The 26,875-nt window shown below is 42.1% G+C and overlaps 5 protein-coding genes and 1 long non-coding RNA gene across 13 annotated transcripts; 3 read left to right on the forward strand and 3 right to left on the reverse strand.

Moving 5' to 3' along the window:
* Positions 1-7,285: 7,285 nt before the first annotated feature.
* Positions 7,286-8,535, forward strand: LOC104823023 (30S ribosomal protein 2, chloroplastic). The gene is made up of 4 exons (XM_010554435.1): positions 7,286-7,636; positions 7,741-7,842; positions 7,940-8,239; positions 8,319-8,535. Exons 1-4 carry the CDS (start codon positions 7,319-7,321, stop codon positions 8,355-8,357), a joined length of 759 nt encoding a protein of 252 aa, XP_010552737.1. The 5' UTR covers positions 7,286-7,318; the 3' UTR covers positions 8,358-8,535.
* Positions 8,536-9,321: 786 nt separating this feature from the next.
* Positions 9,322-10,022, reverse strand: LOC104823024 (thioredoxin-like protein Clot). Its single transcript, XM_010554436.2, has 2 exons — positions 9,813-10,022; positions 9,322-9,740 (listed from the first exon to the last, which is right to left on the reverse strand). Exons 1-2 carry the CDS (start codon positions 9,955-9,957, stop codon positions 9,487-9,489), a joined length of 399 nt encoding a protein of 132 aa, XP_010552738.1. The 5' UTR covers positions 9,958-10,022; the 3' UTR covers positions 9,322-9,486.
* Positions 10,023-11,856: 1,834 nt separating this feature from the next.
* LOC104823027 lies at positions 11,857-14,772 on the forward strand. 6 transcript variants are annotated; one of them, XR_773292.1, is made up of 6 exons: positions 11,857-13,298; positions 13,370-13,491; positions 13,663-13,742; positions 13,916-14,119; positions 14,215-14,443; positions 14,654-14,772. It is a non-coding gene; the product is annotated as an uncharacterized LOC104823027 (long non-coding RNA). The 6 variants fall into 6 exon arrangements; XR_773290.1 differs by having other exon boundaries at positions 13,370-13,742; XR_773289.1 differs by having other exon boundaries at positions 13,663-14,119.
* On the reverse strand, positions 14,177-18,378 carry LOC104823025 (carotenoid 9,10(9',10')-cleavage dioxygenase 1). Of its 2 annotated transcripts, XM_010554437.2 has the most exons (15): positions 18,092-18,320; positions 17,497-17,749; positions 17,084-17,154; positions 16,949-16,963; positions 16,661-16,772; positions 16,440-16,539; positions 16,293-16,355; positions 16,029-16,139; positions 15,775-15,959; positions 15,487-15,625; positions 15,273-15,390; positions 15,080-15,181; positions 14,696-14,947; positions 14,497-14,608; positions 14,177-14,411 (listed from the first exon to the last, which is right to left on the reverse strand). In XM_010554437.2, exons 2-15 carry the CDS (start codon positions 17,599-17,601, stop codon positions 14,370-14,372), a joined length of 1,527 nt encoding a protein of 508 aa, XP_010552739.1. In that variant the 5' UTR covers positions 17,602-17,749; positions 18,092-18,320; the 3' UTR covers positions 14,177-14,369. The 2 variants fall into 2 exon arrangements, with proteins under 2 accessions (XP_010552739.1, XP_010552741.1); XM_010554439.2 differs by lacking the exon at positions 17,497-17,749 and having other exon boundaries at positions 18,092-18,378.
* An 889-nt stretch (positions 18,379-19,267) lies between these two features.
* On the forward strand, positions 19,268-21,415 carry LOC104823028. 2 transcript variants are annotated; one of them, XR_773296.2, is made up of 3 exons: positions 19,268-20,805; positions 20,966-21,056; positions 21,179-21,415. XR_773296.2 is itself a non-coding variant. In XM_010554441.2 (2 exons), the coding sequence occupies exon 1, from the start codon at positions 19,774-19,776 to the stop codon at positions 20,785-20,787; it is 1,014 nt and encodes a 337-aa protein (XP_010552743.1). In that variant the 5' UTR covers positions 19,268-19,773; the 3' UTR covers positions 20,788-20,805; positions 21,179-21,415. The 2 variants fall into 2 exon arrangements, 1 of the variants encoding a protein (XP_010552743.1); XM_010554441.2 differs by lacking the exon at positions 20,966-21,056.
* A 2,263-nt stretch (positions 21,416-23,678) lies between these two features.
* On the reverse strand, positions 23,679-26,812 carry LOC104823029 (50S ribosomal protein L1, chloroplastic-like). Its single transcript, XM_010554442.2, has 7 exons — positions 26,465-26,812; positions 25,998-26,177; positions 25,855-25,909; positions 24,631-24,758; positions 24,409-24,492; positions 24,204-24,329; positions 23,679-24,078 (listed from the first exon to the last, which is right to left on the reverse strand). The coding sequence occupies exons 1-7, from the start codon at positions 26,771-26,773 to the stop codon at positions 23,941-23,943; spliced, it is 1,020 nt and encodes a 339-aa protein (XP_010552744.1). The 5' UTR covers positions 26,774-26,812; the 3' UTR covers positions 23,679-23,940.
* Positions 26,813-26,875: the final 63 nt, after the last annotated feature.

Below are 26,875 nucleotides of genomic sequence, written 5' to 3' on the forward strand. Positions count from 1 at the left end.
GGGAGGTGAGTCCAATCTTGACAAACAAGTCATGAAACGGAAACCGAGGCAAAGGTTTCGTGAGTGCATCGACGAGCTGATCGGCAGCAGAAACATGTGTAACACGTAGATCACCAGACTCAACAAGACTCCGAACAAAAAAGTAATCGAGGGCAATGTACTTCATGCGAGAATGAAATACCGGATTTGCCGAAAGATAAGTTGCACCAATGTTATCACAATAGATATTTAGAAGTTTAATAAACGTTAGAAATAGAAATAAGAATTTACCGGAGGGATTTGAATTGTATTTTACCTGAAGCAGAATTTAAAATCCAAAAAAATTTATTTACTCAACTCAAAAGTTTAATAGAACTCTGGAGTAATCCGTTGGAGATCAATAATTATTTTCTTTGTTTCCAACGATCCCAACATTTCAAAATTATTTTGAAAACAGGAACGTAAGTCCGAGTCGAACAAAAGAACCCTGGGATTTTTTTTACTCAAATCAAATGGGATTTAAACATAGAAATGATCATTTCTATTTACTCTCATGAACTCTAAACCCTGAATTCCTGACACCTAAATCCCTAACCTCTTATCCCTTAATCCTAAAATCCAAAAACCAAACCTCAGAACCCGAATCCCAGAACCCCAAAACTCGAAATCCAGAACTCCGAGCTCAAAATCCTTAACCCAATAAACCATAAATTTATCCATGGTCTACTTAGACTTGACGCCATCTCTCGTAGCTTACCTGGACTTGGTCTAAGGTCATTCGCTTTTATCTAGATTCATTGAACCATGGTGGTTAGATTGTTATACCAAGTAGATATGGTCTTTATCATCCATTTTAGGGAAGATTATATTAGGACGGATTCGAGGGAGATCTCGGATCTTGTGAGATTCTTTACTCGATTATTAAGCTCCACCTATAACAAAGAGGGTCGGCCGAACATGAGACCCATCTAAAAATTAACTCGAGTCTACGCCACTTTATCTCTTTTTATTGTCATCGATTCAACTCCGATTAACGATGTTGACCTTGTAATGAATCCCGACATCCCCTTGTTTCCTTTTGCCACTAATAAAACTGTCGTCGTTGTTTTGTTCACTCGCTCTCGCCTCGTTCCTCGGTCCCTTTCCCTCGCCCCCTTTCAGATTGTCGCACATCGTCACCCGACCGAGACTTTCTGCACATGCCCAAGATTAGCGTCAAGTATGTCCGAGAAATCCCCCACGTTATGCAATCGAGAAATGCATCTCATAACCGAGAAACTACGTCCAAAACCGAGAAACCACATACGCGACAGATAGAGACTCACGCACCTATCTGGGAGATTCTTACTCACAACTAAGAATCTATGCACAGTTCCGAATTCCTCACTCCCTTCGCCACCAAGAGACCTCGCACCGAGACCATCAGCCCCGAACTCAAGGCTTAGTCCAACTCTGTTCATCCGAACTGCAACATACCATTCGTCCGAACCACCCGCTGTGCAACCCAGCCAGACCGCTGCATGTGGGTTTTCCTGTCTCATACATGTTAGTGATTTTAGAGTAGATTGGTGGACTTTTAAAATCACTCAAAGGATTCATGTTTCACGTGTATTACAAGTATGGTGGTGGAGTAAAATGCTTGTAAAAGACGTGTCATGAATTGGTTAAGTGTTAAGGATTAGTCGGAAGATATTGTAGGTAGCTCGTTTTTTCTGATTAAGAAAACTGGAAAAAATGAGCGACCGCTCGTAAAAATGAGCGGGTAGCTCATTTTCTCTGATGAATAAAACTGGAAAAAATGAGCGACCGCTCGTAAAAATGAGCGGGTAGCTCATTTTCTCTGATGAACAAAACTGGTGAAAATGAGCGACCGCTCGGGAAAATGAGAGGGTAGCTCATTTTCTCTTATGAACAAAACTGGGAAAAATGAGCGACCGCTCTGGAAAATGAGCGGGTAGCTCATTTTCTCTGATAAACAAAACTGGAGAAAATGAGCGACCGCTCGGGAAAATGAGCGACCCGCCTGATTTTTCTGAGCTGTTCAAAATGAACGAAAAATCGTGACCGTTCGGAAAAAACTTCTGAAGTCTTTGCACCTTTTGACTTTTGGAGTGTTAAAAACATTCCTAGACGTCTGAACACATAAGAGACGAAATCTTATTGATTTTTGAGAGATTTGAGAGCCATTTTGGTGAAGAATTTTGCAAACTCTTCTCCAACTTTTCTTGTTCATTCTCATTCGCAGGTATTTCTGTTTCGGGCAACTTTTGACGAGTGAATCAATCGTTGCTGATCTTCTTTGTATCTCTAAACGTATTCTTGGGATTCTCCTTTGCTCGGTAGAGAGAGAGTAAAGTTTTAGGAAAGTGAATATAATCAATAAAAGGAAGCTTAGTATTATTAATCACATATGAGGGTATTTATACAAATAGGTTAACCTAATAATACACATGTAAAAATACATATTTATCCCTCTATACGCCCCCTCAAGATGGAGCACCGGAGGTGAGTCCAATCTTGACAAACAAGTCATGAAACGGAAACCGAGGCAAAGGTTTCGTGAGTGCATCGACGAGCTGATCGGCAGCAGAAACATGTGTAACACGTAGATCACCAGACTCAACAAGACTCCGAACAAAAAAGTAATCGAGGGCAATGTACTTCATGCGAGAATGAAATACCGGATTTGCCGAAAGATAAGTTGCACCAATGTTATCACAATAGATAACCAGTTTGGAAGTTGAAGAAAAACCGAGCTCGGAGAGGAGGGATACCACCCAACGAACCTCAGCGGCTGTAGCAGCAACCGAACGGTACTCAGCCTCAGTCGAAGAACGAGCAACACCCGATTGCTTCTTAGATGACCAAGCAATAGGATGACCACCAAGGAAGACAACAAAAGCTCCCGTAGACTTGAAATCATGACGATCACCAGCCCAATCAGCATCAGAATATGCATGCAACGTCAAAGGATTCTGAACAGACAAGAATATGCTGATGTCACGAGTGCCCGCAAGATACCGCAACACACGTTTAACAGCCTGCCAGTGTTGATCAGTCCAAGTCTACGGGAGCTTTTGTTGTCTTCCTTGGTGGTCATCCTATTGCTTGGTCATCTAAGAAGCAATCGGGTGTTGCTCGTTCTTCGACTGAGGCTGAGTACCGTTCGGTTGCTGCTACAGCCGCTGAGGTTCGTTGGGTGGTATCCCTCCTTTCTGAGCTCGGCTTTTCTTCAACTTCCAAACCGGTTATCTATTGTGATAACATTGGTGCAACTTATCTTTCGGCAAATCCGGTATTTCATTCTCGCATGAAGTACATTGCCCTCGATTACTTTTTTGTTCGGAGTCTTGTTGAGTCTGGTGATCTACGTGTTACACATGTTTCTGCTGCCGATCAGCTCGTCGATGCACTCACGAAACCTTTGCCTCGGTTTCCGTTTCATGACTTGTTTGTCAAGATTGGACTCACCTCCGGTGCTCCATCTTGAGGGGGCGTATAGAGGGATAAATATGTATTTTTACATGTGTATTATTAGGTTAACCTATTTGTATAAATACCCTCATATGTGATTAATAATACTAAGCTTCCTTTTATTGATTATATTCACTTTCCTAAAACTTTACTCTCTCTCTACCGAGCAAAGGAGAATCCCAAGAATACGTTTAGAGATACAAAGAAGATCAGCAACGATTGATTCACTCGTCAAAAGTTGCCCGAAACAGAAATACCTGCGAATGAGAATGAACAAGAAAAGTTGGAGAAGAGTTTGCAAAATTCTTCACCAAAATGGCTCTCAAATCTCTCAAAAATCAATAAGATTTCGTCTCTTATGTGTTCAGACGTCTAGGAATGTTTTTAACACTCCAAAAGTCAAAAGGTGCAAAGACTTCAGAAGTTTTTTCCGAACGGTCACGATTTTTCGTTCATTTTGAACAGCTCAGAAAAATCAGGCGGGTCGCTCATTTTCCCGAGCGGTCGCTCATTTTCTCCAGTTTTGTTTATCAGAGAAAATGAGCTACCCGCTCATTTTCCAGAGCGGTCGCTCATTTTTCCCAGTTTTGTTCATAAGAGAAAATGAGCTACCCTCTCATTTTCCCGAGCGGTCGCTCATTTTCACCAGTTTTGTTCATCAGAGAAAATGAGCTACCCGCTCATTTTTACGAGCGGTCGCTCATTTTTTCCAGTTTTATTCATCAGAGAAAATGAGCTACCCGCTCATTTTTACGAGCGGTCGCTCATTTTTTCCAGTTTTCTTAATCAGAAAAAACGAGCTACCTACAATATCTTCCGACTAATCCTTAACACTTAACCAATTCATGACACGTCTTTTACAAGCATTTTACTCCACCACCATACTTGTAATACACGTGAAACATGAATCCTTTGAGTGATTTTAAAAGTCCACCAATCTACTCTAAAATCACTAACATGTATGAGACAGGAAAACCCACATGCAGCGGTCTGGCTGGGTTGCACAGCGGGTGGTTCGGACGAATGGTATGTTGCAGTTCGGATGAACAGAGTTGGACTAAGCCTTGAGTTCGGGGCTGATGGTCTCGGTGCGAGGTCTCTTGGTGGCGAAGGGAGTGAGGAATTCGGAACTGTGCATAGATTCTTAGTTGTGAGTAAGAATCTCCCAGATAGGTGCGTGAGTCTCTATCTGTCGCGTATGTGGTTTCTCGGTTTTGGACGTAGTTTCTCGGTTATGAGATGCATTTCTCGATTGCATAACGTGGGGGATTTCTCGGACATACTTGACGCTAATCTTGGGCATGTGCAGAAAGTCTCGGTCGGGTGACGATGTGCGACAATCTGAAAGGGGGCGAGGGAAAGGGACCGAGGAACGAGGCGAGAGCGAGTGAACAAAACAACGACGACAGTTTTATTAGTGGCAAAAGGAAACAAGGGGATGTCGGGATTCATTACAAGGTCAACATCGTTAATCGGAGTTGAATCGATGACAATAAAAAGAGATAAAGTGGCGTAGACTCGAGTTAATTTTTAGATGGGTCTCATGTTCGGCCGACCCTCTTTGTTATAGGTGGAGCTTAATAATCGAGTAAAGAATCTCACAAGATCCGAGATCTCCCTCGAATCCGTCCTAATATAATCTTCCCTAAAATGGATGATAAAGACCATATCTACTTGGTATAACAATCTAACCACCATGGTTCAATGAATCTAGATAAAAGCGAATGACCTTAGACCAAGTCCAGGTAAGCTACGAGAGATGGCGTCAAGTCTAAGTAGACCATGGATAAATTTATGGTTTATTGGGTTAAGGATTTTGAGCTCGGAGTTCTGGATTTCGAGTTTTGGGGTTCTGGGATTCGGGTTCTGAGGTTTGGTTTTTGGATTTTAGGATTAAGGGATAAGAGGTTAGGGATTTAGGTGTCAGGAATTCAGGGTTTAGAGTTCATGAGAGTAAATAGAAATGATCATTTCTATGTTTAAATCCCATTTGATTTGAGTAAAAAAAATCCCAGGGTTCTTTTGTTCGACTCGGACTTACGTTCCTGTTTTCAAAATAATTTTGAAATGTTGGGATCGTTGGAAACAAAGAAAATAATTATTGATCTCCAACGGATTACTCCAGAGTTCTATTAAACTTTTGAGTTGAGTAAATAAATTTTTTTGGATTTTAAATTCTGCTTCAGGTAAAATACAATTCAAATCCCTCCGGTAAATTCTTATTTCTATTTCTAACGTTTATTAAACTTCTAAATTATTTAAATCACTGTCTTCAATCCTTCATACCCCGTTTATAATTTTTCGGTTAGAATGGATTGTCACAATGAAGATGTTATATATATATTTATTGATATGGATATATGTGTGTACATATATATATATATATATACTTATTTATATACATATGTATATATATACCCTAAATCCTTAAACCCCTTAAATCCCTAATTCTAAACGTCAAATCCCTAATCCCAAATCTCAAATCCCGGACCCTAGACCTCAGATCTCGGACCTCAAAGTCAGACCCCATACATCGAACCTCGGACCCCAAACCCCTGGTTCTTAACCCTTGATCTCGAACCCCAAACCCTGAACCCCGAATCTGGAATGCTAAACCCTTAACTCTTACCACTGAACTCTGAACCCAGAACCCTAAACCCTTACCATTGATATTTCGAGAAAAGATTTTTTTATATTGATTTAAGAATTTAAATTAGGAAAAATCGCATATAAATACCTGAAATTTTACAAAAATCTCATATAAATACCTGAACTATAAAATTTGCATATAAATACCTGAACTTTTCTAAAATCCTATATAAATACCTAGACTTCTGAAAAACTTCCAAATAAATTCAAAATACGTTAATAATATCACCTATTTTTATTTGAAAAATATATGAAAATTTTATTTATTTGGATTTTTTTTAAAGTCTAGGTATTTATATAGGATTTTTAAAAGTTCAGGTATTTATATGGAAGTTTTATAGTTCATGTATTTATATGAGATTTTTGTAAAAATTCAGGTATTTCTATGTTATTTTCCTTTTAAATTATAAATTTAAAAACAAAATAAACTATATTTAAAAAATTAGTTATTTGAATAAAACCCATAAAAATTTCTAAACTTGTAAAACGATGGAAAATAAATTCTCAAACTTTTCGCTTAACAAATTTATTCCCGAACTTGCAAAAGGAGTTATTATAATTCCCAAATTTGTAAAATGTGTTATTATAATTCTCAAACTTTTTTTTGAATGAACATCATCGATATTTCTTCTAACACTAATTAACAAGTTTATGAATTATAATGATACCAATTAACAAGTTTGGGAATTACAATGATACATTTTGTAAGTTTGGGAATAAATTTGTTAATCAAAATGTTTAGGAATTTATTTTCCACCATATTACAAATTCAGGAATTTTTATGGTTTTGCCCACTAACAAAATTACTTAAAACTTCATGTATTTTTAGACCGTCTAGTTTCATTAAAAAAAAAAAAGGACGAGAGATAAGCCAATCATCGGAGAAAACATGTCTAATCTTCTGAAAATGGGAAATCAAAATTTGCACAATATAGTCAGGGGTCTGCAGGACTAAAATATTGTCATCTGTTTATCTTTACCCGCCACGAACTGGGTTTTTTTTTTACCCCTTCTTCTTTTGGGTTATTGAGCTTTAAGAACAATTCAACGTCCCATTATGCAGAGCTGCAGTCTAACGGATGTATATCCGGGAGGATAACATCGGCTCAAATGCGGCCCATGTTAGGCCCAAAGACCCGCATCCTAACGGATAATGTGTCGAAGCCGCTGAAAAGTGAAAACAGAACCCCCATCGCCATTGAACCGATAACTCAGGATGCCCTCAGCAATGGCAGCTCCCCTAACAGCTGTGTCAATTAAGCCTAGATTCTTCACATTCCAGGCCAAATCCATTTCTTCCATTCGGCCATGGACGAAACCGTTTCCTTTTTCTGCCTATAAAATGGCGTTTCGCAGGGGCTCTCCACTAATTTCAGCTGCAGTCGCGGAGGCGGATGAGATGTCGACGCAGCCTCCCGTGGATCCTACTTCGGAAGCCGCTCGTCGACTCTACATCGGCAACATCCCCAGGACGATGGACAACGATGATCTCAACAGGATTGTTGCGGAGCACGGTACTGTTGAAAAAGTCCAGGTGCTTCTCCTTTCCCTGACGTGTTTATTGGTTCCATCTTTAGTGTGTTAGCTGGTGCATCCTCACCAGAATGCCCTTGTGCGGGGTTTTTTTTATGTCATCAGGTGATGTATGACAAGTATTCTGGACGAAGCCGTCGATTTGGATTCGCTACAATGAAATCTGTGGAGGATGCTAACGCTGTGATCGAGAAATTGAATGGCACTGTGAGTTCAACCGGATAATCCTTTGTTTTACTCTTATGTAAGATGAGACATTTACTGGGTTTTACTCTTATATAACTTGTCATGTTGGCTGTTGTAGCAAATAGGAGAGCGTGAGATCAAGGTTAACATCACGGAGAAACCCATGTCATCAGTGGATCTATCTCTACTTCAGGCTGAAGATTCTGCTCTCCTGGATAGTCCCTACAAGGTCTACGTAGGAAACCTTGCCAGGACTGTGACGACAGACACGCTCAAGAATTTCTTTTCGGACAAAGGGAGAGTGGTCGGCGCCAAGGTGTCAAGGGTGCCTGGAACTTCAAAATCCAGCGGGTTCGGCTTTGTGGCATTCTCGTCGGAAGAGGATGCAGAAGCTGCCATCTTGGCTTTCAACAATTCTGTAAGTAGCTTCATCTTTTCCTTGCGTTTCTTTCCTGATGCCCGCGGCTGATTCTTTTATTGTTCTACTGTCGCTGTAGTTGTTGGACGGGCAAAGGATTCGTGTGAACAAGGCATAGCGAGAGGCTACTCGAAACGAGTAGATAAAATATCTGATGGTTGAGTGCTTTGTTCTACAGCATAAACGTATTTTAGAGGTGCAAATGCAAACTTATATATGTATTGATATGGCTTTTGTCATACAAATGCAAATAGCCTGCTGACAGTCCCCATCTTTAACTACGGAGCCATTCAGTAGATTCGCGCCTATCACAGGGTTCTCAGTCACTAGATCACCAATAGTCTCTACAAGAGCAATCCCCATCTTTAAGATGGTGGAATATCTTCGCATCTCGCACAACGAACTCTCTGCCCGCAATCAAAACATAGTAGAATGGGCAGGAGAGGTCAGAAGACCGGGATCAAAAGATAGTCTCTCACTGTGGGCTTGAAGGGTCTCCTCCTCAGTTTCTGGGTCAGCGTCCTGCAAAACACGTATAAGATCAGGGACATACCCCATTTCCACTATTTGCGCCTTTAAACTCTTCAATAGGCCATAGAGCCTTTGCAGTATCTCCATCTCCATATAAGATGAGGGACATTCTCAGCACATTGATCTTCAAGCTCTAAATCCCCATGAACCCGAGAAAGATTCATCAATGTTTCCCACACGTCAACATTTGGCTTCATAGGTGATGGCCGGGTTTGTTTCCTTCGTGTTTGAAACGAAACATATCAATGCCATCTTCACCTACCATTCTTAGCCAAACACCTTGTCATGGTGTACCAAGTCTCCGAATTATTCTCTGGCATTTTCTAAAAAATGCGTAACGCATCATCCACTGAACCACAATTAGAGTACATTTCAATCATTAGTGGCATTAGGACACTGCCATGTTCCACCAGGGTTAGAACCTAACTCTGAGTTTGTGCATTCAAGGAGTTCTTTGTCTATAATCTGCAGTTGAAACACTGTATGAGGGGCTAATATAATATAATTATCACCTATTTACCTTATAATAGTTGATATCAATATATTGCATATGCACTAACATTAAGTTGTATTAATATAATATATAATGCAATTATGCTGCTGACAAAGCATGATCCACAAATGTCAGCTACAGGCGATAATGATAAATTTCCATGATTTTATTATGAACCTGGCGAGAGTCTTATTTCGGGGCATAAAACAGGAACAAACGGAATTTAACCGGAAGCAAGAAGGGCGTGGATCTTGTGAGGAAGGTGGGCTTCGTGATCCTCAAGACGGCCGATGAAACGGTCCCCCTCCCAGCGGAGAAGGGTGGGCACTCCGGTGAGCTTGAACCGAGGGTCGAGTCTCCAAGGGTGCGCCGGGTTCCTCCAGGTAGCTCGGTCGCCGGCGTAAGCCCGAATAAGGCTCACCTCCTCAGGCCACTCCTCCAGCATCTTGTAAATCACAGGCTCAGCTCTCACGCAGTCTGATAATGATAAAACATTGACCATGGTGAATCAGACATCCAAAGGCGAAAAAGGAAGGGAAAAAAACGGACCAGGACACCAGCTGAGATCGGTAGAGGGATCCTTGTCGGCCAAGAAGAGAATCAGACTGATCTTGCGGTTCACTGCCTCAGATCTCAAACGTTGCAACACCGATTCCAGGGTGGAGGGGGTCGCGTCCCATGCCTTCATTGCCATTTGCCGCTGCTGAGGAGGAAGTAGGACATCCCAAACTTGACATAACCTACCCAAAAACAGAGAGGAAGCGATTGGGCCTCCTCAAGCCGAAGCCCATCTGGAAACTCCACATCGTCTTATAGGGAAATTGCTTGTGTGAGGATGTGGGATTTGGGCAAAATTCCCGGAATACGTATGTTTTAAGAACGCAATGGGAATTCAAAGTCATTTGACAGCGATTACAACTACGAAAGTGATCTGGTAGAAGGATTTCAAACATTTTGGAACTGATATGTTAGGAAGGATTTCAAACGTTTTAGAACTGTCTGCTAGTATCTGTGAAGAGAATCATGGTTTCAAAAATTCAGGATCCAATCCCGTGAGATAGATCACAAGGAAAAACATCTCTTGCTCTCTAGGATGTGTCATGAGTTTTTGGGTGTGTTCTATGGTTTGGGCAGCATCTTTTTGTCTTAAAAATACTTCCAAAACCCTAACGGAATGAAAAAAGGAAAAGTTTCCGAAACGTCGGACCGTACATACTGGACCTTGGTCCATTCGGACTGGCCATTAACGAGACAGACCCGTTTTGAGTCTCATTCCGATCCGGGCGGACTAGGCTTTGCCCATGAAAATGAACATGGATCAAAAGATGGAGAAGCAAAGCTTGTGCTCCTCCAGAAAGAAAAAATATGGCTTACAGGGCACGAAAGCAACAATGAGATGGGACTCAGTAAAATCCACTTCTGCATGCGTGGCAAAAAAATTTAGGGCTGGACGTTTCAGTTCGGTTCTTCGGAACCGGACCGAACCGAACCGAAAAAACGTTATTTTTTCCAACCCGAAATCGTTCTTAATTCCCGAACGGTACCGTTTTTAGATAACTGAATTTTTCCAGAACCGAACCGAACTTTAAAAGTCCTAAAAAACCGAATATTTTTAAAAGAAATATATCCTTTTTTTAATAAAACCCAAAACCAAACCGAACCGATACCGAAACCGAACCGAACCGAACCGAACCGAACCGATCAATTTCTGTTCCGAACCCGAACCGTTTCCCGAAACGCCCACCCCTAAAAAAATTGATGTGTCGTCAAACATTACAAATCACGTAGTATTCTTTATCAGTTAACAAAGGTGAAAATTTTATCTAATACTTTTAAACAAGTTTAGTAATTATTGAATCAATTTTTTCAAGTTTGACAATTATTATTTCATGCAAAAAACCAAATTATAAGTTTGAAAATTTTTATATATTTTTTCCTATGTATTAATTAAAGATAAGTAGTCCACCGACAAAGGACAACATATTTACATACAAGATTTTGGATGGTAGTGGTTTTTATTTTTGGTTTTTGGTTTTTGGATTTTGGTTTTTGGTTTTTGTAAATTCAAAAAAAGAAAGTTTTTTAGTTTTTAGTTGATTTTGTGATGAAATGGTTTTTTAAGTTTTTTTAAAAACCTACTTTTATAAAAATTTAATTGTAAGATTTTGAATGAGAGTGGTTTTTATTTTGGGTTATTGGTTTTAGTATTTGGTTTTTAATTTTTGGATTTTATAAATATGTAAATCTAAAAAGATATGGTTTTGGATTTTTAGTTGATTTTTTTTTCATAAAATAGAATGATGTACTTTTAGAAAAAAACAAATTAAAAAAATTGATTATCAGTTTTTTCAATTTTCAAAATCTAAAAACTCTCTTCCCATTCAAATTTAGTATTTGGATTTTAAAAACCCAAAGCCACTTCCATTCCATTCAAGGCCCAAGTCTGTCTCAAGTTGTCCTAGTACTGAATCAAATTGTTTTTTTTTACTTGCGTAATTGGGCCGCCTGCATATGGCCCAACCGTTTTGTGCGATTCTCTCCAGACGTGCTCCTATACATATATTATCATCGCTACGCTGCCATGGCCATGGCTTCTTCGGCGTGTCTCAGATCCGACATCTACGTTTCCTTCGTTTTTTCTCCATCAACTTCTTCTGTCGTTCTCTCTCTTCCGCTCGCAATCTGGTCTTGTATTCTTCTTTTCCAGGCACTACGAAGCTTTATATTCCTGGTCTACATAACAAGTTTCTGAATGACTATGGTATATTCTACTCCTCCCACAACCCGCCTGCGTCTTTCTGCCTGTGATTCTTGTTCGCTTTTTTTCCCTTTTTTCCCCTCGCCCGATTCGGCGTTTCTGGTTAAATACATTGGGACAAGTTTCGGAATTGAACAAATATGTAGCATTTGTATTTGTCCAAGTCACTGTGTCCCAAATCAAAGTGGCTGATGAACAGTCTTCTCCTGTGAGGAAGGAAGGAGGCTACTGTCAGCCTCACATTTTACATTTGTTTCCTTTTCCATAAGATAATTTCCTTAGCCCGAAGCAGCTCTTGTGATGCAATGATTGGCTGCTCTAGTTTCACCATATCTTCTCCAGCTGTGGCTCCCAAGGAAAATCCTGTAGTTCGTGTGCTTTTGAAATTCTCTTGATTTCTTGACAGTTCGTTTCTATAGGTTGCCGGCGACACACTAGGGGAAGGATATAGGGAATGCCAATTTGAATCCGCTTACAGTTTGTGTTGCCTATATATTTTCCTGATGTATCCCTTGAATCAAATTTGATCAATCCATGGTATTCTGAGCCTTGGTATACATGCTTTGATGCTCCATCAAATTTCTTGTTGGATACTATTTCGTGTTTTGCCCATGTCAACATAGAACTTTGCTTATGAATAGTAGTGGCTTTTGTTCCTTTGTATCTTCTAATATGTAAAATGATGTGTTGCGAGTTTCCTTTTCAGTTTCGGGTTCGTTCAGAGGCTGGTTGAGCCATACTGTAGACAAGTTTTTTAAGGAGTATCATTGATCTACTGGTGTTGCGTCTCCTATATTAAACCTTGAGATGGTCCTTGGTACCATTGATGATTGCGGTGCGGCAGAAGTTTTGGCAAGTGGAAGAGGATGCTGCTGCCATTGGAAAAATTTCATTTTCAGAGATCTACAATTATGAGACTAGTTTTGGAACCTGTCCCATAAATTATTAACCACTCTTTGTGCTGATAGGAGAATAGAAAAAGTATAGGAAGTGTATCTTCACTGTCATGTCAGCTTTAGACTAGTTACTAGGCCTTAAGGAGGTCTCCTGAATTTCGTATTTGTGGATGCATGCATGTTCACCTCCTTAACTTGTTGAAGATACTTTATAATACAAGACCGGCCAAGGAACTTTGATGGATGGATATAATACATCAAATGTGGATATCCTTTCTTAGTTGTTTAATATCCGGTACTAATTTTTCCTTGAAGTTTCAGATCTTTTGATAATAGACTGGTTTGAGATGGAGAAAGGAAAAGGAAGTAATTTGGGAAAAGGTAATATCTGCTGTCTGGGATGCCTTTTAATCATATGGGAGGGAGTTTTGAGTCTGTCAATGTCACTGCAGTTCTTCTGTGGGAACAAACGTTGTGGTGAAAAGGATGGATTATAGCAAGCTTTGAGGCCCTTTCTCACTGATAACACGCAATTTACCATACGATTTCATATCAGATGTCCTTTGTTTTCACCGTAAGACCATTGAATTTGATTTCTTCATCTGTATCCATATTTATCATTCCTCGGCTTATCAGAGGTGTACCTCAATACAGGGAACTTTGGTATACAGTTTTTTGCTCTTTTAACTGTCAAACTCAGCTAGGATCTGTGTCTTTATTGTAGTACTGGTGATTTTGTGTGAAGTGGTGCAGGTGGAATCTTCCTATTATGAAGCTGGAGGATACAAACAAACCCTTTGTAAAAAATCATGGCTTGTGAGAGAGGTAGGCGTTCAAAGCAAAAACCGTATGTCTGTGTTTTCTAAATATGGGAATTCTGGATATCTACGAGGGCTTCCCGCTATTGTCATAACCTGCGGTGTCTGGTGGGATATTTTTTCACATGTGGGGTATCACTTACTTGATCTCAAGTTGACAGCACCCTTTTTCCATAAAAGAATAGAAGAGCGTGAAAGATCAGAGAGGAAAGTGAAGCATGATCATAGGAGTGTATGTCCGGCCACTGTTAAGTTAGAGACGGGGCAATGAAGGTGAAACAGACGCTGAGAAGAAAGGCGACAAGCTTTGGAAATTGCTGGAGTTATTCTGCTTCATCTTGGAAATGCAGGATTCGACTCTCAATTGTTGCCTCGCTGCCATAGGTTTTAGTTTTTCTCATTCTGAATTCGAATTTTAGTTTGAGATCTTAATAGCCTCTGTACGCAATATCATCTAACATATGCACTGCCATATATAGGCAAAAAGAAGAAAGAAGCAATACAGTAGAAGGTATCAACCTTGTTCGTTTATAAGCGGCAACACAAACGATGTATGTGGCAGAGCTGTGTTTGGTTTAGAACGGGGATACGGACAACAGATGCATGACTCTCGGAGACTTGGTATTTTGTTCAGCTACGAAGCATAAGAGCCAGCAGCTTGTTCTTGGAGTTGTTCCTGTTCACGCAAACCCCTTTTGTTAGAGACGGGTATCTTCTCACACTTTCCTCGCATGTTTGCAAAAAGCGATCCAGAATCTTACCTCCGTAACAAAGAAAGCATGGAACCCATATGGAACCCTATGCGGCAGTTCCACCACTGCCACAGGATCCGCAGACATTGTTTTCGCATCTATTACATTCACATATGATTTCCTGCAATTTTCAGACACGCTCGTTCTGTCACTCTGATTCATGCAGATATGTCAAAGCATCATGTAAATGACTGCGCAAATGAATTACCCTGTACGTTCGTCATGGACAAAGAAAATCAGATAGCCTCCATCCTCCTCGGCTGTACAGCCAGTCTCTTGTGGGACATATATAGCCTCTGAACCATATCTGCCCGGTCCAAGGTCATATATTCCTATGATATTGCCTCCTACTTCAAGTTCTGTTTTGCCTGGCTCAGGTTCGGCATGCAGATCAAACTTGATAATCCCAGTAACCTTGGCAATGCTGTCCAGAATAGTTCCATATACATATCTCTGTTTCCTAAACACACCAAAATAACAGTGGATATTCTTTGAATGCCAAGGTCTCTCTCTCATCCACCAGGTTCTTCTGATGACAAAAGGCAACAACGTAGCAGTGTGGAGACATATTTACAAAAGGATCAACACCTACCTCCCCGTGTACCACTCGTTGATTCTAGGGAAATCAACAGCGGATGCTGATAGTTTTCTCTGTGAAGCTGCACCTGTTGCCATGTTGAATCTCATCTCATACCTGTGAGCACCAACAGTTGAGAGCGCATCAGACGGAGAATATGTCGGAGAAGTCTGTTCTAGGGGCAGATAAACTGATCACAGATTCTTACAGTTCGTTGCCAAAATTTTCGAGTTTTTCTTTGACATTCCCACTGACCATATCGAGATCTGGATTTTCAAGGCGACAAGTGATCAAGACGACTTCATCCTCATCTTCCCAAGCATTAGCTAGATGTTGGAAGCCACAACAGAAGTTATATTAGGTGAGTCAGAGTGTAGACAGATATTGATGACTGGACAATAATTGAGAATGGAAGCACACACCGTTGTGGAATATAAAGCAGTTCGGAAGCTCGAACCATCTGATCATGAGTTCATCCTTGGCATAACGCGGAAGAACACCAAAACGTGCTTTTTTTGTCAGATCAAATGAGTAAATCATCTTCTTCTCTTTCACCATTTCCTAGACATCATTTTCAACAAAGCACACAAGTTCATGGGAGACAATTTTCAACAAAAGCACAAAAGTATAAAGAAAACTTACAAAATAACAAAAAGTAAATAATCACGGGATGAACTTTCTTGGTTACCCTTTCGTACTCAGGTGCATACCTTTGGCCTGAAGTGCATTGGAAGATCCATGAAGATCGCATAATTCTCAGTAATAGCAAAATCATGCATCATGATGGGCTCTGGTATTGTAATCGGGACTGGGTTATGCATAACACCATCCTTGGAGATCACTCTATACGTGATATAGGGTGCCTTGTGAGAATAGCCGAACGTAAACATTTCACCTGCACAGACGTTGCATCCGTGTCAGCAAAAACGGCAATTTGCTACTCATGGAAAAATTGGGTCCTTACCCGTAACTGGATCAACTTTTGGGTGAGCCGTAAAGGAGTGGGTCAACCTCTTGTCATAATCCATCATGCCCACAGTTTGCAGGTCTCCATCTTCTAAAACTTTGACGACATCTGCAAAGCGCAATATCTCGTCATCATACTTCCCAAGTATACACATCAAAACTTCATATACATATAAAGGTCTCCAGTCATGTTCATAATATCGAAGGAATATATATGAGACAAACTTATGTCAAGAAAAACAAAGAGAAATCACAGGCTTACAGGGCTTATCTGCCTCCTGCAGAGCTAATAGTTTCCCATGGTGATATATGAGGGCTGTATTAGCTGGAACATGGAAAAAGAGTCTGAGGTTTTAGGATATTTGAAGAGAATATCAAGGAAAAACCACCTCTATCTAGAGATATCCACCAGTTCCAATTCCATAGGAATCATCCAGGATTTTCAATTTTGTCCTCAGCTGTTGCATGTTAACCATAAGCAAACCAAACAATCCTTTAACGTCCCCAATCTGCAAAACTCTCACAAACAGAGTAACGATATTCAGAAAATTCCACAGCCAAAGTGAGATGAAGACGAGCTTCGAGCAGACAACTTAATGAACGGAAAACAAATCCAGATTACTGGCATACCTTCATGAACTTAGCACCTCCAAAAAATTGTTCCTGCTTAAGACGTGATGTCTTTACATATCGTGAGACATAGGTTGCTTTTCCGTCTTTGATGCGGACACCATGAATCATTCTGCAGTTTTGAAGAGGTATGAAATTTGCTAATGAAATAATGCCTGTTAAAACAATGGAACAGAGAAATGCATAATAATCTTCCCAGACACCGATATGTAAGAAGCAACTCTGTTATTCCTTTCTGATATCTAGGCAGACTGGACAATTCTGATGTTAATGAAACAATCCACTCACCCATCTCCATCAAACCTGAAAAGAGAGCAAGGAAGCAAGCAAGTAAAATTCCACCGTGGTTTCTCATTCGTTAGAGCCAGTAAAACTAGCTCTAGAATCTAGTATACTGTAAATGAGAGTAAGAAGGGGGCATGCCAATGGTATCCAGCCACAGGATCAAACTTAGGATTTGGACCAACCCTCACGAATTCACCATTCAAGCATTCCTGAAATCCAAACACGATAGGAATCATATAATCATGGTCTACAAAATTTATGGATATCCGAATTTTTTTTTTTTTGGGTTAAAGGTTGTTGCCTATCAGCAATTTGCAGGTGAAAATGCCACTAAGGCCGTTGTCGTTCAGGCAGTAGCATCAACCTCATGAGATTTTAAACCGAACCCGGATCCTGGAACTGGGCGAGTGCTCTTTCGCCATATACGTGCGTAAGATGGCATAAACATTACACGAAGCCACACGACAGGCCACAGGGTATACAATCAAGTTGCTTCTTCTAAGTTCTAATTCCAACCGGAAAAATATAGTTATCGGATAAGAACATCTTACGGGAAGATGACCAGTGACAGGGAGATCTTTGACGGGAGGAGTTTCTTCTCGGACAGGAGCGAAGTTACCGGAAAGGTAGTGAAGAGGCTGAGAAGCATCGTGCATAAACTTGACGAAGAGAGTCTCGAGAAGGTCGATGAGCCTAGAGGAGAAACCCTTGGAGGGCTTCGGATTCACCGCCCCAATGGTATCCAGCCACAGGATCAAACTTAGGATTTGGACCAACCCTCACGAATTCACCATTCAAGCATTCCTGAAATCCAAACACGATAGGAATCATATAATCATGGTCTACAAAATTTATGGATATCCGAATTTTTTTTTTTTTGGGTTAAAGGTTGTTGCCTATCAGCAATTTGCAGGTGAAAATGCCACTAAGGCCGTTGTCGTTCAGGCAGTAGCATCAACCTCATGAGATTTTAAACCGAACCCGGATCCTGGAACTGGGCGAGTGCTCTTTCGCCATATACGTGCGTAAGATGGCATAAACATTACACGAAGCCACACGACAGGCCACAGGGTATACAATCAAGTTGCTTCTTCTAAGTTCTAATTCCAACCGGAAAAATATAGTTATCGGATAAGAACATCTTACGGGAAGATGACCAGTGACAGGGAGATCTTTGACGGGAGGAGTTTCTTCTCGGACAGGAGCGAAGTTACCGGAAAGGTAGTGAAGAGGCTGAGAAGCATCGTGCATAAACTTGACGAAGAGAGTCTCGAGAAGGTCGATGAGCCTAGAGGAGAAACCCTTGGAGGGCTTCGGATTCACCGCCCCCCCCCCCCCGCCGTTATCCGCCATAGCTGTTCGATCTCTCTGAGAGTGGTGGTGGTGGTGGTGGTGGAGGGGTTTTATCTCCTATCTCAGTGACTACTGATGGCAAATACAAAGCCACGTCACCGCTCCGTTAGATGTGGAGTGAACGCCGTTGCTTCTCCCGTTAGCAGCGTTACCACCAACTACTACTTATCCTCAGCGAGTGGCTTGTTCGTTTTTTTTTTATGCACACACACTCTCGTGTATGTATTCAAATTACAAATATGGTTCAAATTGCCCAAAAAAACACTCAATTTGTGCGTTGGGAAATTGTTGTGATAAATCGGTGTGCATGGAGAAAACTTTTGAAACGTGGAAGCTGGAGAAGCTAAAACCAATGTTCAGATCTTTTTTGGATTGCTAAAACCACTGATGAACCAGTTCAGTTAGAAAATGACAAAACCCATTAGTCGAGGTTGTGTTGGATTCCACATGAGGTCTGAGCCGATCAGTTTTGTTTCTGCGTGGTTTACCGGCTATTAGACAGATATCTTGTGAAGGTGCCAAAGTGCAGAGCAGATGCATCAAATTAAATAGTCGGCTGTCATTCTTCTATACACCAAAACAGAAACTCCAAGCGTGTATTGATACAAAGGTTGTTTCTTACAATATACAATGATAGGAAGAGGGAGAGGCTACCAAGAAGGATTGGGGAAGGAGTGGAGCCAGGCAAAGTAAGCGCGGACAATCTGCTGGGAAATGTAGACGTAGACCGCGAAAGAGAGGCTCATGAGCACCAAGTCCTTCACGCCTCCCTTCTTCTCTCCCAGTATCACCCCTCTTCTCATCCCCCTCATTGACGCCCTCTTTGCCCTCTCCTTCTTGTTCAGAGGTCTCCCCCCACACGATATCGTCACCAGCTTCAGAGCTCTCCTCGGCACCTGTCCTCTCCCCTCTCCCCGCTTCCTTGCCGCCCACGGCAAGTGGCTACTAGTGCAGCAGAAGATCACTTCCATTGTTCAGCTCGATCGGTGGAACCGTAAAATATCTGTCGTCATTATTAGACCGCGTCTCCAAGTATCCCTCCGCCTCTGCTGTGGATAAGGTTATATACTAAATCATATCCACTCACTCAAACTCCCCTTAGTGGGTTCGGTTTTTCTATTTTATCTCCTGAAAATCTTTCTATTTGTGCTCCAACGCGATGCCATCAACAATAATCTACATCAAGGTGATTTCATTATAATAATAATAAAAAAAGGTCAATGAACCCATTATTAGAAAATTGAGACCGATTTGTTATTAAATCGAGAACAAATATAGGTTCCCGAAACGAACACGCTTCCTCCTTTTTCTATTTTATTTATGTAAAAATCATAGAGAGAGAGGGGGAGTGGCACTCATTGAATATCTATTTAAAATATCGCTGACGTCATCGATCGTCTTTCCCCTTCTTCCTCGGTTTTGTTTTTTGGATCTCAATCCTCACCGTCTTCCTCTGTCTCCGTGGGGAATCTGAGATGTTCACTTCTTCATCTCCGGTTGTGTGTTCCCTCGCTCTCTTCCTCTCCTTCTGTCTCATCTTCTTCCTTTTCTTCATCTCCCCTCAAGATCTCATCATTTCCCCCGTCGATGAGCTCGACGACCTCCACCTCTTCCGTCGCGCCGCCTCCGCCGGGAATCGCCGCCTCATCTCTGTTTCTCGTCCTCCCCCTAAGATCGCCTTTCTATTCCTCACCAACTCCCACCTCACCTTTTTCCCTCTCTGGGAGAAGTTCTTCCGCGGCCATCACCATCTCTACAACGTCTATGTCCACGCCGATCCTTCCTCCTCAGTTTCCCCCACGCCGTATGATTCGAAGATCAACGCGCAGTTTGTCCCGGCCAAGAAGACCGCGCGCGCCTCACCGTCGCTCATCTCCGCCGCGCGGCGTCTGTTAGCGCGCGCCATACTCGACGATCCGAACAACCTTTACTTTGCGCTCGTCTCTCAGCACTGCGTCCCCCTCCATTCCTTGCCTTACATGCACCATCACCTCTTCCGCCAGCGAAACCACCGGAGCTTCGTCGAGATCCTCTCCGATGAGCCCTTTCTTCGGGACCGATACGACGCACGCGGCAAGGATGTGATGCTACCGGAGGTCAGATACGAAGACTTCCGTGTAGGGTCGCAGTTTTTCGTGATGACGAAACGGCATGCTCTGCTCGTGATCAAAGAGCGAAAACTGTGGAGGAAATTCAGACTGCCATGCCTGAACAAGAACTCTTGCTACCCAGAAGAGCACTACTTCCCGACATTACTGTCGATGGAGGATCCCAAGGGTTGTAGCCACTACACCTTGACTCGTGTCAACTGGACTGACAGTGTCGGCGGGCACCCACACACTTACGCCGCCGCCGAGGTGTCGCCGCAGCTGATTCAGACGTTGCGGAGATCCAATTCGAGTTTCGATTTTTTCTTTGCGAGGAAGTTCTCGCCGGATTCCTTGCAACCGCTGATGGAGATGGCAGATTCAATCATTCTCCAGGATTGAATCCGAGCTCTTAATTAGGTAAGGCCGCCGAAAATGTGAGATGATCCGTTCCTTTTGAGAAGTTGGAGCTCGCACATATAATTGATTTAGTGTGGGTCATCTGTTTGTTTGACTTGGTAAAGAAGATTCTTGAAAGGGTCTGGTGGGATCTGATGCATGTGGGATTGGGCTTGTATAGGATCTCAAGGCAATGGGGATTGCTGGATGATGATAGTTTATGCTATACAACTTGAATGTTGCGTGGGAAATGGGATATGGAGTATTAGAAGGTCAGGTTGGGTGACTTTGCTTGATCCACCGTGATATCATTCTTGTCCTCTAATCACTTTTGTGAACAACGAATCTTGTAGTTAGGAGTATTCTGATCCTCTTGTTCTTGTTCTGTTTTCAGGGTTAGGAATCTGCGTTGGAACTCCAAGTGCTTGTAAATACCGCACAACAACAAAAAGGGCTAAACAAGCCTTCTGCACTCCTTCCGACATGAAAGAGAACGAAGGAGCCATCCTCCCTCTCGGTTGTGTGACAGTGTTGTACATGTTTTTTTTTATTTGTGTGTGTGTATGGAATCCGAAACTGAGATTCCCCTTCCAATAGATAACCGGAATTTTTATAACCTTTTTTACTTCAACCTTCAGAGTAACAGAGCCCTATCGTTTGTAGGTGGGACGGGCTCGTCAGTAGGCTGATTGGCCCATCAGGTATCAATAGATCCCCGTCCCTCTTTCGATAAGTCCACCGCACCAGTCTCCTTCTGGTCAAACAACAATCCCTCAACTCACCGCACTCCCACGTGTTCACCCCCGTCTCAAGAATCTGCCACACACCTCATGACACGTGCACTGATTGCGATGTAGGGCGTAACACTGCCATGCCCGTCACCTCCACCGGGTAGCCCAGAGATGGGCAAATCTTTTATTTAAATACATCCATACACACGTATATGCGCCACGTAATAGTCTTACTAGTTAGTAACATAAATACATGTCCTACCGAAATCAGATTTTGTAACGCTGTTATTGTGCACAGCTTAATAAGAACCACGTAGAATTTCCAAGATTTACAGTGAAAGTGAATATCATTTTTTACCAGGAAAAAAAATGTGAACATCATTTTTGACGGTAACATAAATAAAAGCCACTAGGGGAATTGGACAAAAAGAAAAAGAAAAATATGGTTTTTCGTCTTAAGCTAGTTTGGTTACTTTTTCAAAAGTCCGCGTTGTTGCGGGTCCGGGTCGCATGGATAAAGAGTTGTATCTTAAAACGCAAAGGTTTTTGGGATATCTCTCTCTCGCCGAATCTCTCTTGGAATCTTCGGAAAATCATTGGCCTTAGAGATCTTGCTGGGCAGTTTATCCGTTGCTCGGTAGGGAATGGTCAGACAGCATCCTTTTGGTTCGATAGTTGGACTGACTTTGGCCCTCTCTTGGACTACATTGGTGAGGATGGACCCAAGACCCTCAGGCTTCCACGACATGCGAGGGTAAAGGATGCATGCTCGTCTCATGGTCGGCAGCTACCACCTGCTCGGTCTGATCGTATCCATAACCTCCATGTCAACCTTTCAAACCTTCGACTCCCATCTGTCGAAGACGGTGAGGATAGGTATGAGTGGAAACATTCTAGCACCCTCCATAAGCCTGAGTTCTCGGCCTAAAAACCTTGGAGCCAATTACGTACGACTTCTATTCATGTGTCATGGCCCCCATTGGTTTGGGCCAAACAAGGAATCCCTCGTTATGGATTCACTCTTCGGCTTGCTTTTCTTAAACGTCTACCTAAAAAAGACCGCTTACATCGTTGGGGCTTATTATTTAAAGGAAGGATATCTTCAAGATACCGTCAAATATTTAACACTATCAAATCCCTTATTATGTGCTCATGAATTGCATTGTTTCTAGCTCATTCAAACTGTATTGAAAGTGTATATATTCCTTGTAAACATTACCGAGAATAATAAGTGAAACAAAAGTTGTTTATGGTATCAGAGCCTTTGTCTCACCACATCTGATCCTTTTTTTTTTTTCAAACCCTAGCCATACAAAACGGCAATGTCGACCGATGCCACCAGTTCTGACGCATCACAACCGCCGATCCCTCCCCCGGCACCTGCCACAGACACGGTTCTGCCACACAACCCGGCTGATCCCGACTCCCCTCTCATCAACATTAATGTGACAAACGTCACAAAACTCTCGGCAACAAACTACTTAATGTGGAGCCTGCAGATTCGCTCTCTGCTGCAAGGATTTTCTCGACTCCACCCTCGCGGTTTCTCCCACTGTCTTTTGTTGTTGAGAGATTGAATCGCATGAGCACCTCTTTTCTAGATGTCAAGTGAGTTACCCCTTATGGGCTCATGTTGCTGATAAGCTCTGGCCATCTCCTCCGAACAACCTTACCGGTTGTGCTACATGGGTTTTGAGCTCGGTTAATACTCTAAGTCGTGATCGGAATGGGATTGCGAAATTGATAATTCAGATTGTGGTGCATGCTATTTGGAAGGAACGTAACTCGCGGATCTTCAAGGGAATCTGTGGTTCTGAGACTGGTCTTCGCATCTATATTGATCGGCTCATGCGGAATATATTGATGTCATACCCAGAGGACAGACCGGGACAAGCGAACCAAACTCTCTATCAGATTGACACTTTCTGACCTTGCCTGGGTAGTTTAATCGAGTTTACGCCTATCTATTAGGAATTTGCTGTGGAATCCATTTCTTTTGATTCGGCGTTTTGCCGTGTTGTATTAAACTCTGATATTCATTTTACTTAATCAATATAGATTGAAATGCAACAAAAAAAAAAGTCTGTACAGCCAGAACATCTCATGATGATGCTATCAATGTCATCTTCTTTTTTTCCCCTTATAGCTCAGTAAGTGATACTCTTTACTCTGTTATCAACAGTGCATTAGAAAAAACAAATCTGAATGTGGGACAATATGCGAGGAGGCCTAAAGAGTGTTGTGCATAAAAGTGGCACCAAAGAAGATGTAATTGCCATACAAAGAACTTCCCCCTGGCAACTAAGTAGGCGGTTGCAAAACAATCCCACATATACGGAAGCAAAACCACCAAATGAAAATCTCCTTTTTCTTACCCTCTCAAGATAATAAGTTGCCAGGCCTTTACATGAGGTTAGTTGTTCAATCAGGCGTTAGCAGGGGGCTTGTAATCTATCATCTCCCTTATATTTAACTTGATGGAAGGTCCCATGGATGAGCAAATGTGGGCGCTTTTCCAGTACACTCCTTTTGCTCCCTTTGGCTTGTTTGTCTCCACAGATTTCTGCATTTATCACAAGTTTTTCTTTTCATTTTCATCTGTTGATTGATGCAAGCATCACCCGATGAAACACATAACAGACGGTAGAGAATAAGGCCCAAAAAATGGTGTAGGCAACGATAGCTTACTACAGCTGCGAGGAAGTTTATGAGAAGGTCCTCCTCTGAGAAATCAACTTTCCCAAAGGGAATGTGAACAATCCCAGTTTTGTCTGCTCTGTATTCAACTTTCCCCTTCTTGAACTCTTCTATAGCCTGTGATTACAAGAAAGGTACACAACTAGATCAGACGATGAGAAACATTCCAGGATAGAAGTTATAATGCATTACAAACCTGAGCAATGTTGATTGTCACAGTACCAGCCTTGGGATTTGGCATAAGTCCTCGTGGGCCGAGAATCTTTCCCAGGCCAGCAACCTAATGTGATGGGCAAGAAGGTTAGGTACTAACCAAGGTACAGTGATCTAGTCTGCTCTGTTTTTAGCAAGGATGAAAACCGATTATTTTTCAGATGCTTAGTGAGAACAAACAGGGGACACAAGTGATATAACACACCTTAACCATCATATCAGGGGATGCAATTAACTTGTCAAACTCCATGAACCCTCCTTTTATTTGTTCGATCAGATCATCACCACCAACAATATCTGCTCCCGCATTTTTGGCTTCATCGACCTTCTCACCTAGATTTCAACAAGGAAATGGTGCAAACCAGAATAAGAGGCCATAATTGCACATCTTTTGACAACAGAAACCCAAGGCAAACTATGTCACTAGACCATTCTTTATATAGATTGCCTGCATTCATTTAGTGAAAAGGAGAAATAACAAGATCATTTCAAACACAGCCTCCCAACTGAAGAACAAAAGCAGATTAACCAGATTATATGAAAGCAAACTATGTCACTAGGCCAAAGAAGCAGAAGGACTGCAACAGCAATAAAAGATGCAAATAGTATATAGATATTGGCGGAATGGAAAGGTCACTAACTGACATGAGTATCTAATGGCGTCCCATATCGGCCGAGAGAGGGATCTGGGGCCTCTATAAGAGGGAGGGTCAACCCTCCACTCTTAAGCTAACCTTTGGATGGAGTTAGGGACCAAACTCTATCAGTTGGTATCAAACCATCTCTCTGCGGCCCGGTTTGGGCCTTTGTCCCAAACCTTGCAGACATGCCGTTGACCCGGTGGGCCAACGGTCTGATCGGGAGAGGAACCCAAAAATGGGAGTAGCCGCGAACGACCGTGACACTGCCAGCGCCAAAGTCATCGCTGTCTAAAGGGGGTGGCATTGATGGAGTCCCACATCGGCCGAAAGAGGGATCTGGGGCCTCTATAAGAGGGAGGGTAACCTTCCACTCTTAAGCTACCTTTTGGTTGGAGTTAGGGTCCAAACTCTATCTGTATTCTGACACCATAGCATCATGATAATTGTTTTGTTGTTAGTGTTGGTTAGCTAGTTAGTATCTAGTTTCAACAATCAATAGCTATAAATAGAGGTTAGATGGATTAGAAGGGTTTTATGCAGAATTTTGGGGAGGATTGTACGGGGTAGAGTGTTGGGATCCTCTCTATAAACAAGATCCAGGTTGTAAATCGGTTTCGAAGATCAATTCAGGTTCGGATTCTTGTTAGAAATCAGGGACTGAGGTTCAGAACTTATCAAATCATCATTTCCTAAAAACAAATTATCTTAACATTCAGTTAAGTGAAAACACTGCTCACAACCAAAAAGCTATTATTAACAATTGAACAAACATTTTGGGCACTAACTACCTTGTGCAAGAACAGCCACTTTAACAGTCTGCCCAGTTCCCTTAGGCAGATTCACCTATAAAAGAGAGACAATGCAACAGTTTATACATCAATGAGGAGCTATAAGGCATTCTCATGCTATATCCTGTAATCCCAAGACTGACCGTTGCTCGCAGCTGTTGATCATTGTATTTTGGGTCAATGTTGAGACGGAAATGAGCTTCTGCGGACTCAACAAATCTTGAGTTTGACGTTTGCTTTATCAAAGATATAGCTGTCTTCAGGTCATATTCCTTTTTGGTTTCCCTTAGCTTTTGGATTTCCAAAAATCTCTTAGACCTTGTCTGTGAAATTCAGCACGGAATGAAAAGGATTAAAGATTGAAACCAGAGAACTGACCCAGTGATCGGGAGAGAGACTAAAAAGCTGCTCCCAACCAAGCAAAGTCTAGCTCGGTTCAGGCCACTCAAGCAGTTAATCCTATTACATCTCTTTGAACACTAAAACATCCTGGAAGAAGATGGCGAAAGGACATCTGAATTCTACTTCACAATCAAGAAGCCCACGGGGAGAAAGACGCTGGCGAAATTAAAAACCAATAACCTGCTGCAAACGAATATATAAAGCATACTCTATCTCTCTTGAGAGGCAAAGCGGCTTTTCCTTTCTTTAGCTTGGGCGGAGCCACGATGGCTTCATTCTCCTCCAAATCGTCAGTAGCGACATCAGCCTCGACAGCCACCGCGGCGACAACAACGCGGAATGATCCATTGGAAGGTCTCTGAGCAGCGGATCTCCGCTGTCTGAGAAGAAGCGGGCGATCGAGGGAGACGGCGATATTGTTGAAAGAGACGAGAGCGGGCGGGAGGAAGTCTTGGGAATGAACGGCAGAGGCGGCGTACGTTAGCATGAGGGAGTAGTTAGTGGCGCACGAAGCCATTGTTGCTGTGTCCAAGTTCAATCGCAGTCTATCCACACTCCTTATACGTGGATAAGAAGTGAACCTGAAACCCCCCCCCCCCCCCCCACACCACAAAATTTC

The sequence above is a fragment of the Tarenaya hassleriana genome, unplaced genomic scaffold (genome assembly GCF_000463585.1).
Source record: "Tarenaya hassleriana unplaced genomic scaffold, ASM46358v1 Cleome39, whole genome shotgun sequence".
NCBI lineage: Eukaryota > Viridiplantae > Streptophyta > Magnoliopsida > Brassicales > Cleomaceae > Tarenaya > Tarenaya hassleriana.

Bases quoted from the DNA above. Each gene is read 5' to 3' on its own strand.
- LOC104823023 (XM_010554435.1), top strand. From the start codon at position 7,319: ATGCCCTCAGCAATGGCAGCTCCCCTAACAGCTGTGTCAATTAAGCCT. The intron at 7,637-7,740 runs GTGCTTCTCCTT...TTATGTCATCAG, and splicing joins GTACTGTTGAAAAAGTCCAG to GTGATGTATGACAAGTATTC. The intron at 7,843-7,939 runs GTGAGTTCAACC...TGGCTGTTGTAG, and splicing joins TCGAGAAATTGAATGGCACT to CAAATAGGAGAGCGTGAGAT.
- LOC104823024 (XM_010554436.2), bottom strand. From the start codon at position 9,957: ATGGCAATGAAGGCATGGGACGCGACCCCCTCCACCCTGGAATCGGTG. The intron at 9,741-9,812 runs GTCCGTTTTTTT...TATCATTATCAG, and splicing joins CGATCTCAGCTGGTGTCCTG to ACTGCGTGAGAGCTGAGCCT.
- LOC104823025 (XM_010554439.2), bottom strand. From the start codon at position 18,298: ATGGCGGATAACGGCGGGGGGGGGGGGGCGGTGAATCCGAAGCCCTCC. The intron at 15,626-15,774 runs GTATGCACCTGA...AATGATGTCTAG, and splicing joins CAATGCACTTCAGGCCAAAG to GAAATGGTGAAAGAGAAGAA. The intron at 14,412-14,496 runs GTAAGATTCTGG...TTGCGTGAACAG, and splicing joins ATGCTTTCTTTGTTACGGAG to GAACAACTCCAAGAACAAGC.
- LOC104823028 (XM_010554441.2), top strand. From the start codon at position 19,774: ATGTTCACTTCTTCATCTCCGGTTGTGTGTTCCCTCGCTCTCTTCCTC.
- LOC104823029 (XM_010554442.2), bottom strand. From the start codon at position 26,773: ATGGCTTCGTGCGCCACTAACTACTCCCTCATGCTAACGTACGCCGCC. The intron at 25,910-25,997 runs GTCAGTCTTGGG...TCTCTTTTATAG, and splicing joins ATCAACAGCTGCGAGCAACG to GTGAATCTGCCTAAGGGAAC. The intron at 24,330-24,408 runs GTTTGTAATGCA...TTGTAATCACAG, and splicing joins TGACAATCAACATTGCTCAG to GCTATAGAAGAGTTCAAGAA.